Source organism: Mollisia scopiformis (genome assembly GCF_001500285.1).
Source record: "Mollisia scopiformis unplaced genomic scaffold LY89scaffold_32, whole genome shotgun sequence".
NCBI classification, from domain to species: domain Eukaryota; kingdom Fungi; phylum Ascomycota; class Leotiomycetes; order Helotiales; family Mollisiaceae; genus Mollisia; species Mollisia scopiformis.
Genome location: NW_017263612.1, coordinates 650,233 through 666,392, shown reverse-complemented (window position 1 = coordinate 666,392; position 16,160 = coordinate 650,233). Strand labels below are relative to the sequence as shown.

The window sequence follows — 16,160 nt, the reverse complement described above, 5'->3', positions numbered from 1 at the left end:
GGCTCTGTAGGATTAAGCGGAGAATATGTGATTCTCGTCTCCTCCTCAGTGTCGTTATGCATTGTTGATGAATTAACAACAGATCTTTGCTGACCCTTAAATGCTCTAACCTTCTTTGGTTTCCTATCTGCAAATGAGAGATAATTCGAAGGTAGAATCTTATAACCGTTTTGGTGATTCTGGTCGAGCTGATGCGATTCTCTTGTCAATCCTGGTCCACGAGGTTCTTTTGGCACTTGGCCCACAAGTCCGTCTGAGGGTATGAATTTGGACCCTCGCTTGTCATTCTGGTCGAGCTGAGGAGATTCTATTGTTGAGCTTGGTTCACTAGATTGTTTTGGCAATTCACCTGCAAATAAACCCGAGGGTAGGGATTGGTGCCCGCACTTATTGTTCTGGCCGAAATTACGAGATTCTATTGTCGCGCCTGGCAGGATAGGAGGATAATTTGGCATCGGGGCCGCTCCACCAGAGTCCATATCGCTCGACTTCCTATGTAGTGCCTTGTTTGAGACATTATGCGATTTGTTCAACATTGCATCAAAGATCTTAGGACTCTCGTGCCACTTGTAGTCGGAGAGATTTGTTCGACTGGAGTTCTTGTGAGAAGATGGTCGTTTCCATTTGTATTCCTCCGGCAGTCCATGATTACTCGAGGGAATATTGGCATACTGGCTATCCTTCACACTCCTGCTATTCTGTGCTGCTCTCCTAGCTCGCGTATCGCCATTCTGGCTCTCGTTGTCACTAGTCAAGTCTATGACCTCGAACCTATATAATTATAATTAGTAGACCATAAGGCGCGTCGCGTCTCCTGAGGGATACTTACGGACGCGCATGCGCCTCCCCCGTCATCTTCTCTGCAGCTTCGAGCTCTCAAGTCTAGAATGAAGCTTCTCGCATACTGAGAACACTGACTGTATGGTACAGGAGGGGAGTGGAGAGTGAGGTGAGGTTCGAAATACTGAAGGTTCATTAAGGTGTGTATGGTTTACAGTAGATCCGGCTGAGTATTAGATCCCAGCAGCAGTAGACGAGGCTGACCAATTACAGTGAGTGATGGCTTTCGTGAAAATTGGGGTTCGGAACCACGGCAACCGGCTAGGAATGTATTGAAAAGTCAATTCTTTCTGCAACCTTCGGAATTATAATATAGCATTGAGAGGATTGTAGCATTCAATGATTGCGAAGATCTCTGGAACTTATAAACATATAGTAACTATACCTTAAATATCGCCCAAATTTAACGTTTATTTCATTATTTTCACTGGTTTTACAACAAGACTTTTTATTCGCAGCTTAAGTAATATACTCACATAGACATATTGAGTTCTAGAATATTGTATTTGTTTATCATAAGGTATTCCATAGTGTAGTTATATAATCAAACTTTTTCATCGTCGGGTAATCTAAAAATGCAGAGTGTCGCAAATAATTGTTTTGTGAGCAAATGCATATCAATACTCACCTCACCGAGAACGTTACATGCGAATGATCAAATGCGTGCAATTATTTGGAACATGCTCAGCTATCGGTCGCATATAATAGGACACGACAAAGCCAAATGTACTAAGTGTCCCTGACGACAGAAGATACTAAGTGTCGTCGGGTTGGAATAACGGCTTTGTACCTCTGAACAGCCTGTCACAGACTCCTAGACTGGAACCGCAACGTCTTTGCTGGTGTCCAATTCTTCATGTCTGCGGAGGTCCATCTTCTTATCAAGGAGGGGTATAACATAGGGGTCGAAGGTCTTCCAGTATGGATTCTCAAGATGGTACTTCTGACTCTGCAGGAGTATTCATAATTAGGATGGGGTCACAGAGGTATAGGAGGGCTTCGTACACTTTCGTTCTCAAATCGTTCTACTATGGTGAACGCTCTAGGGTCGTGGACATCTTGCATGACCAACCCTGTCCAGAAAAGTGTCAGTATAAGTGTATTTGCATTTGACGAGTGCTGCATGCCCCAGAAGCGGACTGGTGTACGATATCAGGTGCAGAGTGTGTAAAGTGATCCATTGGGTCCAGCTGAAGATTGCAGACCACGGAAATAGTATGGCAGAGGTTCTTAATTGCAGTTCTAGAGACTTACAATCAATTGTCTCCTTGTCTTTCCTGTAGACTCGAGCTGCCTCGATGAGTTTGGCTTTGATGCGGTCAATAGAATCGGGCTTCTCGTTTGCGTAGAGGTGGACTGTGAGAGTATAGACCATTTTGGAGGATTGAGTTTCTTCCGATTGTAATGTAATGTGAACCAGCGGAAGATGGTAGAAAGCACGGCTCTGACGGTCTTGAAAACTTCTTAAATGGTTGAGTGCCTTGGTCGTGAGGTTAGCCAAACTGAAGGGGTGTGGATACCGACTTGGCGGGCGCGATCCAAGCCTCCGCTTGCCCTTTCCGAATTGAGTTTTGCCTTCAACTTGTTCATATCAAAATGTCATTTTTTGTGGCAATTTTTTCGATCTACAACCCTTGACTTAGGTTGTAACGCATATCTGTTCTTCCTATCCCAAAGCAGTCAATAAGAATCAACGGAAACGCCTAGCAGCGTAACGTTCCAAGTATGGATCGTCCAGCGCAGGACATTCCAGGATACTACTACGGTTGGGCTTTCGAATATACCTTCTTGTATCTTCGCTAACTTAATTAACTCACAGATAGAGAAAAGAGAAAGTATTTCAAAGTCCAGGGAAGTACGGCTCCAGCAGACACAGCATATTCCGCTGAGGATGTCAAGAGACGCAAGACGCGTGACCGCCGGAGAGAGATTCAAGCCAAGAATGAAAAGAGACAGATGGGGCGCATCCAACGATTCGCAAACCTAGAAGACACACTCTCTGGTTTCGTAATGAAACGAGAGTATGGTTACGGTCCCGGCCTAGATTGTCCACGCAGCATATTGGCTGCTGGTTTGGTCGCCCAAGGTTTCTATACGCCATTCCCTTTAGATATTGAGCCGTACTTCGCCGTTAGCCCCCACCTAGACCGAGAGAAGGATCTTGTATTTACGGTACATTCAGGTAAGATATGATTTCATTTTGCAAATTGCCTCCGTTATTTGTTCGGATAGGATTGCTTTGCTTTTACTTAACTCTACGACCCATTTTGTCCTGTCCGTGGTCTCATGTACTGTTTCCAACTGCCAGACGCTGTCTTCTCTGTTCCATTTACAAGCTATACTTTGCGTCTCTTTCCAGCCGTAACGAGTTTCTAGTATGCGTTTTCTAATCCTGGGTGAAATTTTAGCTCACGACGATTGGGTTATAAGTAGCCTTGCATCATTCAGTCCGAAGAATAATGTCTTCAACAAGTATGCTGGTAATAGGACGGCGAATTGGAATTTCAAATTCGGATCCCCGGGTGCCACAACATCCCTCAGTAGCCATGATACTACTGGCTTTCATGCGAGCACATGGCTTTCGGGATCATCAGAGGTCGGCATCGGACTATGGCGAGGATTATCGGGTAAGTCTTGACTCTGGAAAAATCTTGTGTTCTCCCGCACCAATGATTGAGGACAACCTGATTCAAACAATAGTTCTGCGCTGATCACAGTGGCTAGATCATCCAACAATCTCACTTGGAACTGGCAATGTAAGAGGCAATGCAGAAGTGTACACTTCGACAGCTGCTCCTCCGGAATCTTCCCTCTTATTCGCATTCGGTACCAATAAAGGCATTCTCATGCTTGATAAAGAGAGACAGGATCTCCACTGGCTAAAGGACAAGAACAGCCACGTTGCCCATACTTCTGAAATGCAACTTTACTCCGCCGTTTGTTTCCTAACTGCGGCAGGATCCGGTCAAAATCCAAATACTCTCCTCGGTGGTGGCCACTGCGGCCAAGCCTACAGAATCGACCTTCGGGATCCAAAATTCAACAGCGAAGCCACCGTCATCACCCACCCCAACGCCATCATACATATTCGACAAGTCGACGAACACCGCATAATCATTCCCGGGATACCTAACCAGATGCGCCAGTACGATCTCCGCTACTTGAAGCTCGCCAACGAACGACCTCATTCCTCGAAACGCACAACTCTTGTCACCGCACCATACGTCGAATATCCCGACTACAAGCTCCTAGCCGGCATTTCAGGCTTCGACGTCGACACCGAAAGCGGTCTCGTTGCCGCAGCTCAATGGGGAAATTACGATACGCCCTACGTTCAACTATTCTCATTGAAGAGCGGAAACAAAATCCCTTTCCCAGCGTTCAAGAACAAGAGTAGCAAGAAAAAGAGGAAAGGAGAAAGGATGTATCCTGGTACTGCGCCAAAATGTATCAGATTCGTCAAGGATAGGGAGGGATCGATGAAGAGTCTGTATGTGAGCCGCGACTCGGGTACTATCTTGCGCTTTGCATGGGAAGCAGAGAAAGATGATGACGAGGAATGAAGACCTAGAGCATTCTACGGAGTTTATTCTAGCGCTTGCTTCATTTCTGGCTTGTACTGCGTTTGACTAGCATTGATCATGAGGCGTTTATTGGCATGACTGGCGTTACGAGCGAGAGATACCCGGCTTTGAGTAGTTTCTTTCTATTTGGCGGATTGGCGTTTCTACTGCTAGATTACTGTAGAATATTCAAAATTCTTCGAAAACACAGTCTCAGCTAGTGAGCAATTCGATACCACCCTTGGAGGTGCAGCTAGACTGACTATTAACAAATGAGAACTATACTGATCACATATAGAAGTAAAACCAGAAGGCAGCTGCTTGAGACTAGAAGGAATTGTACTTCTTTCGGGAAATTGGATAAAGAATCAAGTAGGCATTATAGGTTTCTCGTCCTCAACATTTACCTGAAACTCAGTCTTTCTCTCATGCAGCTTGACACCCAGATATCTACGCATTTCGCGCATCTCGCGCAGTCCGCGCCTTTCCCGCTCGCGTAAAGCGCAAAAAGCGGACTTTTATTACCTACACAGATATGTCTCTGCTTTGAGATGAACGCTGTACTTCTGAGCCAAGAGCCAAGCTTTGAAACTATCGGTATTCAGCTCACTAATTGGGTCACGGCTTTGATATTTAGGGTTGAGTACCGGTAGTATGCAAGTGGAAAACAAGGTTTGGATAGTGGTGTGTCTGGGTGTAAGATTTGGGTTTGAGAACTGCTTACTGAGGTTTATTGGTTAGGTGCAATTCTTAGGAGAGTTGGAAGTGGAAGTGGAACTGATGTATTTTGACAGTTGAGTTCTAGTTCAAAGCAAGTACAAGAAGGGATTGAACTGTTAGTGGAACTGCCCATCAGACTACAGGAAGTCTCAGGCATTCAATCACCAAGAAAAACATGGATCAAGTCCCTTCTGTTTGTAATCATTGCGTCTTCCATTATGCGCTACATGTGGGTATACTACTAACATCGAAAATCATGTACAAGCTCATCGCCGAATGAGCAGCATCGTCAAAGATACTGAATCTCCCCCCTCTCTCCAGAAGCAGAACTTTCCTAGCCCCTCAACTTTGATTACCTCCACAGAGGAAGTATCTGCCAATGCCTAATCCTCATCCCTTATGACTTAATTCCCCTTCCTAGCGAAAATGCACTCGTGCAGTAATTTAAACAATATCGTCTAAGGACGTATGATGCTCGTAAAATAAGTAACCTCCCGAACTCCGTTTTCTATGCTTCGGTCCATTGTCGCGATCATGAGTATGTATTGTTGATAGGCATTGGCCAATCATCTTCCGTGATGCTTGACCAGAATACCCAGACCATAACGACAGCCAGAAGCGTGAAGAGAGTTTCGAAGAGGGCTCCGTCGATTTTTCCACTCGTGCCGTGGCAGATGTGTACGCTGACCACGTAGTTGAAGATCTGACCGATAGCGAAGAGCAGAGCAGCTGCAGCGAGGTAGATCATGGGTTTGCGTTCTCCTAGGACTCGAATGACCAATGCGGTTTCCAGGACAAAGAAGGCGAACAGGAAGACGAGAGGAGCTAATTGGTAGAGCACATAGAGTGGAATGTTCCTGTTGTTGCCAGACAAGCTGTCGTGGAAATGACCAGTCCAATTGTAACCTGTGTCGAGCGTAATGTAACCAGTTCCGGTGAAGAGTGCTACCGCAGAGCCAACCATAAGACCAACCGAGACTGGTGTTCCATCATCCAGTAATTGGTATCCCACCACTGCATTGAGCATTAGAATCCATAAAGTCGCAACTATGAAGCCCAGATGCATTCCAGTAAACGCCTGTTTCCCGGGGTCAGTTAAGTTCCGTCTTCGAAATAGGAACCACCTACAATTCGAACCGTATTATTCAATGGGAATTTTCCAACAGTGAAGATTTCGCAGATCTCGATGAGGATGTATCCGACGAGGAAAACTTGCATCTCTCTGCCGCAGAAGTCAGCCATTGCCTCCTCGAACATAGTTATGTACGACTTACCTCCGTCCCACAGCCGCTTGCTTCTGTTCCGATCGCCATAGGAGGAAGGCTGTGACCACAATTGCTATTCCACAGAGAAGTATAGAACCTGCCCATCGTCAGCTCAAACATTCGGTATAATCGATCGCTTCCACGCACCCAAATTGCCCAGATGTCGTCCATGGCTAAGTGGTATGCCTGTAAGTTCGCATCCTCCTGCAAACCCCGCGGAATTATTGTAGCTGAATCCAGGGAAGATCTGTGAGAACTCAATTAGCACAGGAGCTCGATTCCAAGAGACTTCTAGCTCAGCCTACATTACATATCGGCAATGTACTATCTCTGCAGAAGTTGTGGAAGTTCCCGAACTGCGTTGACCCCATCTTGTATTACGAATGTCCTAGAACTGTTGGAACAACTGTTGTGGTGTCGGCCCTGAGTGCAGATAAAAGAGCTCCAATTATTCTTCGGCCGTAGATCGAGTCCGTCCGGCCTTGATCGTCGCAAGAGTTAATTGCAGTAGCTGAGTCGCGGACGACTCAATGCGACGACGGCGGGACCAGCGACAGCAAGTAAAGGAGGTGGAGGAGGAGACGTCGAGGTCGAGGTCGAGGAGTGAAGGTGAATCGAGGTGAGGCGTGGTTTGGAAATGTCTAATTTGAGGTTCCTTTCCTTCCCTGACCAGCCTCTCTTGATCGCTAGGCCAAACTCGCCACTTCCCTTTCCAGGAACGCTCAATCTGCGCACTAAATCGAGTCCGGGTGTGCGCCAAAGAATTAGAGTGCGGCCGAGATCACTGACAGCTTGTGTTGTTTTCTATTTTAGTATTGCGAGTTGATTCGGGGATGCGACGACGATGGAGATGTAGACGTTTGCGAGGGAAGAGTGAATGATGTGCGAGGTGACTGTGTTGTCAAGGTGAAGAAGTATGAGTGAGGTGTGGAAGGTGAATCGGCAGGCTACACTGGTCTGGTAACTAATTTGATGTTCTCAATGCCAACTGTCGCCGTGGTGTGGACTGGTGGCTTCTCACAGAACCCTGGTTATATGTCCGAAATGAATTAATTAGCCAATCTGGGTTGGGCAAGTCTTCATGATGCTCCGCGATGTTTGCAGGCATGCCGTATATCAGAGCATGGTTTGACGAAGCGCTTTCATGCCATGCGAGAAAAAGAGACAGGAGAAGAATATTTTTGTTTTATTTAAGCTGCTGACACAGGGAAAGTATTTGTCGCGGTATCGACCTCGACCTCGACCCAGCCTCGAATCCGACAGCAAACATCGTACGGCAAACGGCCTCCGCGGCACTTTTCTGCTCTTATTACGGAGTAATTGCACAGCCTCCGCGTAGTCTTGTGTTTGAGATTCTGCAAGCGCCACAACCTCATCCCAGATTTCTGTCGGGATCGCCTCCACTCCACCAGATGGTGCAGCCTCCAGAAGGGACCGGCCGCAAGGATTGCCTGAATCTATCGCCGCGGGACGAGGGGAAGATGATGAATGATGACGAGATTGGGAAATTTTGTTCTCAATGCGGCATGAGGCTGTAAATGAGACACAGAAACCCCTTAGTAAAGAGGGGAAGAGGGCAGAACATCTGTAGAATCGTGGTAAGATCTTGTGTCCATTCGCGACTCCACTTTAGGCCTTTTCTCGAGAGCTTCAGGATTAAACCCATTGAGCAATCGTGTCCTATCGTGAATGTTTCCTTGATATGCAGGCCGAGTTGGATGGCTTCCCTTGTATTGGCCATTCTTGCTTTCTGTATGGCTCCTCTCTGCAAAGATCCTTGACGATACGAGATATACCAGGATAAGAATAGTTCTAGAACACCAGGGCAACCCCCAGGCGATACAATGGGCAAAATGAATCGCAACCGAATGCGGCTGCTTGTAATACTTCAACAGGCTACACAGGTACTTTGAGCTGACGAGGCGGGCACTGCCGCTTGATTCAGGCTGTATCCCCTCACATGAGCGTTGAAGCGAAGACGAATTGAAGATGCACGTAGGTATATAAAAATTCGGGCTATCACCAGATGCGATGGAAAAAGGCATAAACTTGTGCACAGCAACGAAAAAGTCTGGTCACATCACTGGATATGAGTGGTCATGAGAGAGAATTTTCAGAACCGACCAGGGAGACTCTTGGAAAGGAACCATGTGAAGTATTGATATATTGCTTCTCCGCGTGTTCTTTCGACGGATATTCCGCAGATGTTGAGACAATTCGTACTTAGAAACGGAGAGACATATAATGTTCTTGGAATGAAAGAGTTCAAATAGCCTCGTGAAGGAAGGTCGCCGAACTGATGCTCCTCTGCGGCTGGAAAATGTAGTTTAGTTCTTGTGATGTCGAACTTCGCAAAGTTTCTAGACCTCGCTCATTGCCCAAAATATTATTGCCATCTAATATATATTTTGCGGCTGAACTACCCCAAAAACACAACAAAGTTATTTTCATCTCTGCACTGAACCACTTTTCGTCTCTACTCCATCGTGACCCCCTTAGATATCCCTGACTCTGATTCTGATTCTGTCGCTGGCAACTGATCAGGTGCAATCAGTCAACGTGACAAGCACAGCTGCTTCGCCATGAACGACCCGAGGTATATCCTGTGATGTGATGTCAAATGTCTTGCAGTTGTGCAACAAATGTCTTGGGAAATACGATGTTGCGATCCGCACTGTCAGCATCATGAGCCATTGGAAGAAGAAGCAGAGTTCTCAACAATCGTTGCGGTCTCTCCATTTTTGCCACCACAACATCGCTTGCATGCATCGTTATCAGTCGAGACAACTCAAGGCCAGACCTCTTCATGGAGAAGAAGCAATGCTTATCTTCCCAAAGGCAAATAGACGGAACGCCAACAACTCGCAAGTTGGCAGCAGAATGGGGCTGTGGTGGAGTCCCGTCGGTCACGTGGAAGCCATCCGGTCGCCAAAAAGTCCCCTGTTCTCCTGTCCCCGATGACGCTCCTGCACTGCAATGCAACCTCTCTCCGCCAGCTTGACCTGACTGACTTCTGCCTCTGCCTCTGCATTTTCCATTCCACTCCCCGTCTGCCATCTATTCACGCCGCCCTGCATGTGATGCTCGAGTACCACTCACATACCACCTTCATGCATGATCCACAATTCTTCACTTAAGGGTTTTCTTGGTCCCAGCATTAGTTTCCTTCAACCAACTCATTGGTCACGCCCACCCTTTCTCCAGCTTCCCCGATATTTTCCAACGCAGCAGATTAGGACTCTGCTAACAGTCCTACTCTTTCAATATTCCTCCCTCAAAGACTCCCCGACGGCTCCCTGCTAATATCCCACTTCGAACCTTATCTACCCAAGCATCGAATTCCGATTCAGCTGCTCTGCTGGGCTCCAACGAAAAGCAGGGCCGCCGGTCATCTCTATCCAGGTCCTCCTCACCTGGCTCTGAATTCTCCTGGGACGACGGCGATCTTGGTCTACAGATAGACGCCGAGGACCCATTACACAGCAAGTTACGAGCCTCGTTAGAAGAACAGGTGTTTGGTGGTTCTTCGAGACGGACCCCCCGGCAGAAGCAGGTTCGCTATCAAGAAGACCCTGAGGACGATACCGAGGAAGAAAAACACAATCGTGGAGTCGTTAAAGAGGATATTCGAATTCCAGAACCGGCTCCACGCTATATCTCACGAGTAGAGCATATCCTAGCCGCCATCATGTCTGGAGGGGAAAGGCAGATGCATGGCCTGACCGGCAAGCCCTTGGTGTAGGCAGCATGGCAAAAATACTTTCGACCATAAGCTAATTGCCTTTTAGATACTTTACCAGTGTATTTGTATCCTTAGGTGTGTTTCTCTTTGGATACGATCAAGGTGTGATGTCGGGCATCATCACGTAAGACCGTTTTCCACGTTCACGAGCCTGTCTAACAGCCGATAGGGGCCCATTCTTCAAAGATTACTTCAATCAGCCCACACGAGCCGAAGTGGGGACTATGGTAGCGATTCTCGAAATTGGAGCTTTCTGTTCTTCACTGGTGGTAGGACGAGTAGGTGATATTATCGGCCGACGGAGAACTATATTCTATGGCTCTTGCATATTCTTTACCGGCGGTGCTTTACAGAGTTTCGCGAATGGCATGCCAATGATGCTATTGGGTAGAATCATTGCAGGTGTTGGTGTTGGCATGCTTTCAACAATTGTCCCTGTCTATCAGTCCGAAATTTCACCTCCACACAACCGCGGCAAGTTGGCGTGTATCGAGTTCACGGGCAATATCACAGGATATGCTACTTCTGTCTGGGTGGATTACTTTTGCAGCTACATCAACAGCAACTATTCGTGGAGAATTCCTTTGTTGATGCAATGTGTTATGGGAGCTCTGCTAGGGTTCGGAAGTTTGGTCATTGTCGAATCACCAAGGTATATTTTTCCGCACTTCTCGGAAACTTCAATTGCTGACCAAACAGATGGCTCTTGGACAATGACCATGATGAAGAAGGTATTGTTGTGATAGCCAATCTTTACGGAGGTGGTGACATTCACAATGCCAAAGCCCGTGACGAATACCGCGAAATTAAAATGGATGTCTTACTGCAAAGACAAGAAGGTGAAAAGTCTTACCGAGATATGTTCCGACGATACCGTACTCGAGTCTTTATCGCCATGTCCGCTCAAGCTTTTGCTCAGCTCAATGGTATCAACGTCATTTCTTACTATGCGCCTTATGTCTTCGAATCTGCCGGCTGGGTTGGACGATCAGCAATTCTGATGACCGGTATAAACGCTATAACGTATCTTATGTCCTCAGTACCACCATGGTATCTTGTTGACAGGTGGGGTCGTCGCTTCATTCTGCTTAGCGGTGCTGTTGCTATGGTCATTTCTCTGTCACTAATCTCGTACTTCTTATATCTCGATGTTAAAATCACGCCTACACTGGTTGTCATATTCGTCATGATATACAACGCCGCATTTGGATACAGTTGGGGACCTATTCCTTGGCTCTACCCACCTGAGATTCTACCTCTGAGCATTCGTTCAAAGGGTGCCAGTCTGTCAACGGCAACTAATTGGGCTTTCAACTGGCTCGTTGGAGAGATGACACCTGTGTTACAAGAGTGGATTACATGGCGTCTTTACCTCGTGCACGCATTTTTCTGTGCTACGAGTTTCATAGTTGGTATGTGATTCCTGCCAGCTTGATTTTCATCCCAACTTACCATTTCACAGTATATTTCATATATCCCGAGACGGCTGGTGTAAGATTAGAGGATATGGACACGCTTTTTGGTGATGCTACGACAGCTATGCCAACACCAGCAACTCGAGCTGAGACTGGCTCCCTAATGGGAGGGTCACCAGTTCCATCAATGGATCTTCGACGAGGAATCGTAGGACAGATGAATGGCGGCCTCGGACCCTCAAACGCCATTCCAGGACTGGACATCGATCCACCACATGTGAACATCAAGAACGGAAAACCACAATATGGAGACGAGGATTCGACGAGCGAGGGAGTCGGTGGTTGGATTTCTCGCATGGTTAACAAAAACAAAGGAGAGGAGGGAAGCATTAAGAGCGGAAAATACAAGCCTCTAGACCAGGACGAAGATGAGGATGGCAATGTATAATACACAAGCATTGCTGGCTTGACTCGCAAGCCATGAATAGATCTGGGCATATCGATAGAAAGCGGGCGTACAGGTGCTCTCTTCAAACTTGACTGATGAATTAGTCCTGTCAAGCTGAGCTTGGATATTGGTAGATTGAATGTACATCTTTAAGGGTCCAATGCTCTGAACATCGGATGAACAATTTGAGGGTGTGAATGTCCGTCTTGATCAGAGCGTCTATGGGTATGATGATCTCTGTTCTAGCCAGATTGTACCTAATATCGAGGCAACGCAGAGATAGCATAAATTTAACAATTGTAGCAAAGGTCAACAATATCAATTGAGAAATCCACGCTGACCCTTCTTATGAGGTGGTATGTTCTGATTGCTGGCTAAGCCATCGATCTTCATCGCGTACGAGCGCTTCAACATGACCTTCGAGTAGAATATGCCAATATTCGACTTCCTTGGATATATCTCGCAGCTAATATATCCTCTCTTCCGACTCTCGTTCATATCAAGTTGTGTATGTAGTTTTCTAAGAAACATGCCGACCTCTTTCGACTGTCAACTTCTGGAGGCCATGGAACCATTGCAAGCCTTCTCGTAGCATGCCGCCATTTTTTCCATAGCGACCTGGGTGCACTTCAAGATTGATAGTTCGACGGTCTCTCGCTCTGCCTATGACTCGAACTTCTTTGGATCTTCTCTCCCAGATACCTCTGTTAGGGGCTCGGGACTTCTTGGCTTTCTTTGCGTCCTCTTTGAAGCCCCCATAGGGCCGTGTGGGTGTTTGGACCTCTAGTCTGACAATTACCTTCTCATGATGTTGCTGTTGAACACATTTGCAAATGTCCTTCTCAAACCCAACCATTTCTCACTCCAAAATGTCGATCCGGAACCAGCCGAACTTTTCCAGTGGACCAACACTCTGGGGTCCCCATGTCTTAATATCGGACGATTCTGACAGCTGCCATTCTCCCTTTCCAATTTCCAAGATGCAATTGATTATGTTGAAGAATAATTGGACTATGTTTCTGGAAAGAAAGCTGTCCATTGCTAAAGTTTCACCCACTCTAGACCGCCCTTCCATCCCCTCCCATCCCAAGCAAACAAAACATTCAAGTATGACAGCACTAAGATCAACAGGGTCTCACCACCCCACCACTGAACAGAAAACCATTCCCAGCCCACCTTCCCTACCTTCCTTCCTTCCTCTGTCCCGCCCGACAGAAAACGGTGGCACATCGCACAAGACCAACTTACTGAAAAGAGGCGTCCCCACCCCTGCAAGCCACATTTCTTCAATCCTGTAATACTGTAGCTATAAACCATGCGCGCTCCCCCGCTTTGCCCGGTTCGATTCTCACGCTACCTTTATTCTTCTTTCTTTCTGAATGATGATGGAAGATGAGGGATGCTAATAAAGCGGACGCTGTGCATGTTGATCGGATTTCCTACGAACGGTATCATATCTCTGGTTTGGTAGTGGGGTAGTAAATTGACGTCTCTTTTCGCAGGGAAAAGTTCGATGGGAGGCCTGAGGCGGTGGATTTGAATCTCAATCTTGAGGGGAGGTATGTCTTTCCTTTTCTTCCTTTTCTTCCTTTTCTTCCTTTTCTTCCTTTTCTTCCTTTCTTGGTAGATAAATGTAGATGATTAATGGTAACAGGATACAAAACCCCCTCCATGGCATCTCGCCCGCGACCCTGCTCCGCGATGTAGAGGACTTTGCGCAGAGGCGGGGATTGGTGGATGTACTGCCGATGTTAAGGAAGGGGGCACTGGTTGCGAGGGACCCCGAGAATTATGAGGATATTGAGGGGGAGGAGGCCCTGGGTGAGGAGGAGGTGGAGGCCTTGCGGGATGAGGTGTTGCATAAGGTGAGAATACATGGCTAGGGATTAGATGGGTTGGAGGCTGACGTTGGGATAGTGGAGGCAGCCGCTGAGTCTTTATTTGACTATTATTAGTTGTTCGGTGGGTGCTGCGGTGCAGGGATGGGATCAGACTGGTGGGTAGTTCTTCTTGACTTTTGGGTGTGAGGTTGTGGGGATGTGGTTGGGACTTTGGGCTGGGTGGAAGTATTGTGCTTGGAACTGACATTCAACAGGATCTAATGGCGCAAACCTCACTTTTCCTGAAGCTTTCGGGATAGCCTCTACCTCGACTCGCGATTCGTTTCTCGTCGGACTGATCAATGCCGCGCCATATGTCGGATCAGCGTTCCTTGGCTGTTGGCTTTCGGATCCATTGAACAAATATCTGGGACGAAGAGGAGCTATATTCGTCTCGGGGAACTTTTGTCTGTGGTCGGTACTGGGATCAGCTTTCACTAAGACGTGGCCGCAGTTACTTGTCTGTCGAATATTGTTGGGGATTGGAATGGGTGCAAAGGCATCTACTATACCGATATATGCGGCGGAGAATAGTCCTGCGAGTATAAGAGGAGCTTGTAAGGACCCCTTTTTCTCAGACCCACTTTAGCCGAACGAGAACTTGGAGCTTTCTGCAAGGTGCAAGCTAACTTCCTCCAGTGGTAATGAGTTGGCAAATGTGGACAGCATTTGGAATCTTCCTCGGCTTCTCTGCCAACCTCATCGTCGCTAAAGTACCCTCCATCTCCTGGCGTCTGCAACTTGGCTCTGCATTCATTCCCGCCGTCCCTCTTGTCCTCTTCGTCTATCTCTGTCCCGAATCTCCAAGATGGTACATGAAGAAAGGTCTCTACCAAGATGCATACAAATCCCTTCTCCGATTACGGAATACACCTGTTCAGGCTGCGAGAGATTTGTATTATATCCATGCACAGTTGGAGCTTGAGGCCGAGATTATTGGGCAGCATACCTACATGAAGAGATTCATTGAGTTGTTTAGTATTCCGAGGTTGAGGAGGGCGACGTTAGCGGCATTTACGGTTATGATGGCTCAGCAGATGTGTGGGATTAACGTCATTGCATTCTACTCGTCGAATGTCTTTGTGAGAGCGGGGACGAGTCAATTTCAAGCTCTTTGGGCTTCGTTTGTATGTCACTTAATATCCTTGCGAGGAAAATGAGCTGACTAAATTCAGGGATTCGGACTCACGAACTTCATCTTTGCCTGGCCAGCTATATGGACTATCGACACATATGGACGTCGAAGTCTCTTGCTCTTCACGTTTCCGAACATGGCATGGAGTCTACTAGCAGTTGCATTATGCTCGCTTATTCCACCGTCGAATAAAGAGGTGCATGTTGGGTTAATGGCCTTCTTCATCTACGTCTTCGGCGCATTCTATAGCCCAGGCGAAGGTCCGGTCCCTTTCACGTACTCCGCTGAGGTCTTTCCACTTTCTCATCGTGAAGTGGGTATGGGTTGGGCCGTGGCAACAAACCTCTTCTGGGCTGCTGTTCTGGGAATCACTCTGCCAATGATGTTGGATGCGATGGGCATTGTGGTAAGTAGATCATTTGCAAAGACATCTTAGTTGCTAACCAACTTTAGGGTGCCTTCTCTTTCTACGCTGGACTCAACGTCCTAGCATTCTGCATGATCTTCCTCTGGGTTCCAGAAACCAAACAACGCACTCTCGAAGAACTAGATTATGTATTCGCCGTCCCTACTCGGAAACACATGCATTATCAAATCACAAAAGCACTTCCGTAAGGGCATTTCTCTCTCTCTTGTCAATCACAGACTAACAAAAGTCGCAGATGGTGGATCAAACGCTACATCCTCATGAGAAAAGGTCCCACTCTCGAACCTCTATATCATTTCGACTGGCCAACAGGCCAAGCACGGATCGATCAAATCTGCGAGATTGATAGAGCTCGGGCACGGTTGAGAGGGATCGAATTGTTGCCCGGTAAACAGACGCTTTCGCAGACATCTGCTAGCCATGCGAGGATGAATTTTTGATTTTGCTTGGGAAGCGTGGAGTTGGTGTTTGGACATGAGTTCGTCTATGTGTACGCGCTAGACATTTTCTTGTTTCTCGCTGTCTTCATGATCTAGATTGAAAGTAAGATTGATTATATCTACCGTTTCCATATACCGACATGAAATATAAAACTAAGTCGGACATATCGGACGCTCGAAAATCGGTATTCAATGGCTCGGATAAACTGCTCATTGGATCTCGCTCTCTTCGCCGATTTCTGTTTCCGAGAGCTTCCCCGCCATTCGGCAGTCTTTTTATGCAAG

General features: G+C 47.0%; 6 protein-coding genes across 6 annotated transcripts; 3 read left to right on the top strand and 3 right to left on the bottom strand.

Moving 5' to 3' along the window:
- Window positions 1-172: 172 nt before the first annotated feature.
- On the bottom strand, window positions 173-963 carry LY89DRAFT_335824 (uncharacterized protein). The gene is made up of 3 exons (XM_018206821.1): window positions 830-963; window positions 350-771; window positions 173-296 (listed from the first exon to the last, which is right to left on the bottom strand). The coding sequence occupies exons 1-3, from the start codon at window positions 853-855 to the stop codon at window positions 283-285; spliced, it is 462 nt and encodes a 153-aa protein (XP_018062989.1). The 5' UTR covers window positions 856-963; the 3' UTR covers window positions 173-282.
- A 536-nt stretch (window positions 964-1,499) lies between these two features.
- LY89DRAFT_659119 (uncharacterized protein) lies at window positions 1,500-2,215 on the bottom strand (the record flags this gene model as incomplete). The annotated part of the gene is made up of 3 exons (XM_018212504.1): window positions 1,500-1,789; window positions 1,846-1,913; window positions 2,095-2,215. 3 exons carry the CDS (start codon window positions 2,213-2,215, stop codon window positions 1,655-1,657), a joined length of 324 nt encoding a protein of 107 aa, XP_018062988.1. The 3' UTR covers window positions 1,500-1,654.
- A 152-nt stretch (window positions 2,216-2,367) lies between these two features.
- On the top strand, window positions 2,368-4,680 carry LY89DRAFT_725078 (uncharacterized protein). The gene is made up of 4 exons (XM_018218948.1): window positions 2,368-2,605; window positions 2,660-3,022; window positions 3,249-3,467; window positions 3,565-4,680. The coding sequence occupies exons 1-4, from the start codon at window positions 2,566-2,568 to the stop codon at window positions 4,401-4,403; spliced, it is 1,461 nt and encodes a 486-aa protein (XP_018062987.1). The 5' UTR covers window positions 2,368-2,565; the 3' UTR covers window positions 4,404-4,680.
- Window positions 4,681-5,279: 599 nt separating this feature from the next.
- On the bottom strand, window positions 5,280-7,118 carry LY89DRAFT_335397 (uncharacterized protein). Its single transcript, XM_018206818.1, has 5 exons — window positions 6,694-7,118; window positions 6,536-6,635; window positions 6,398-6,485; window positions 6,252-6,345; window positions 5,280-6,201 (listed from the first exon to the last, which is right to left on the bottom strand). Exons 1-5 carry the CDS (start codon window positions 6,757-6,759, stop codon window positions 5,656-5,658), a joined length of 894 nt encoding a protein of 297 aa, XP_018062986.1. The 5' UTR covers window positions 6,760-7,118; the 3' UTR covers window positions 5,280-5,655.
- A 2,090-nt stretch (window positions 7,119-9,208) lies between these two features.
- LY89DRAFT_711641 (uncharacterized protein) lies at window positions 9,209-12,307 on the top strand (the record flags this gene model as incomplete). The annotated part of the gene is made up of 6 exons (XM_018217915.1): window positions 9,209-9,289; window positions 9,639-10,126; window positions 10,177-10,254; window positions 10,300-10,782; window positions 10,830-11,542; window positions 11,593-12,307. The coding sequence occupies 6 exons, from the start codon at window positions 9,209-9,211 to the stop codon at window positions 11,991-11,993; spliced, it is 2,244 nt and encodes a 747-aa protein (XP_018062985.1). The 3' UTR covers window positions 11,994-12,307.
- A 682-nt stretch (window positions 12,308-12,989) lies between these two features.
- LY89DRAFT_691049 (MFS sugar transporter-like protein) lies at window positions 12,990-16,015 on the top strand. The gene is made up of 9 exons (XM_018216224.1): window positions 12,990-13,441; window positions 13,496-13,552; window positions 13,648-13,858; window positions 13,911-13,989; window positions 14,089-14,430; window positions 14,513-15,000; window positions 15,049-15,414; window positions 15,462-15,619; window positions 15,671-16,015. Exons 1-9 carry the CDS (start codon window positions 13,386-13,388, stop codon window positions 15,873-15,875), a joined length of 1,962 nt encoding a protein of 653 aa, XP_018062984.1. The 5' UTR covers window positions 12,990-13,385; the 3' UTR covers window positions 15,876-16,015.
- The last annotated feature ends 145 nt before the right edge of the window (window positions 16,016-16,160 follow it).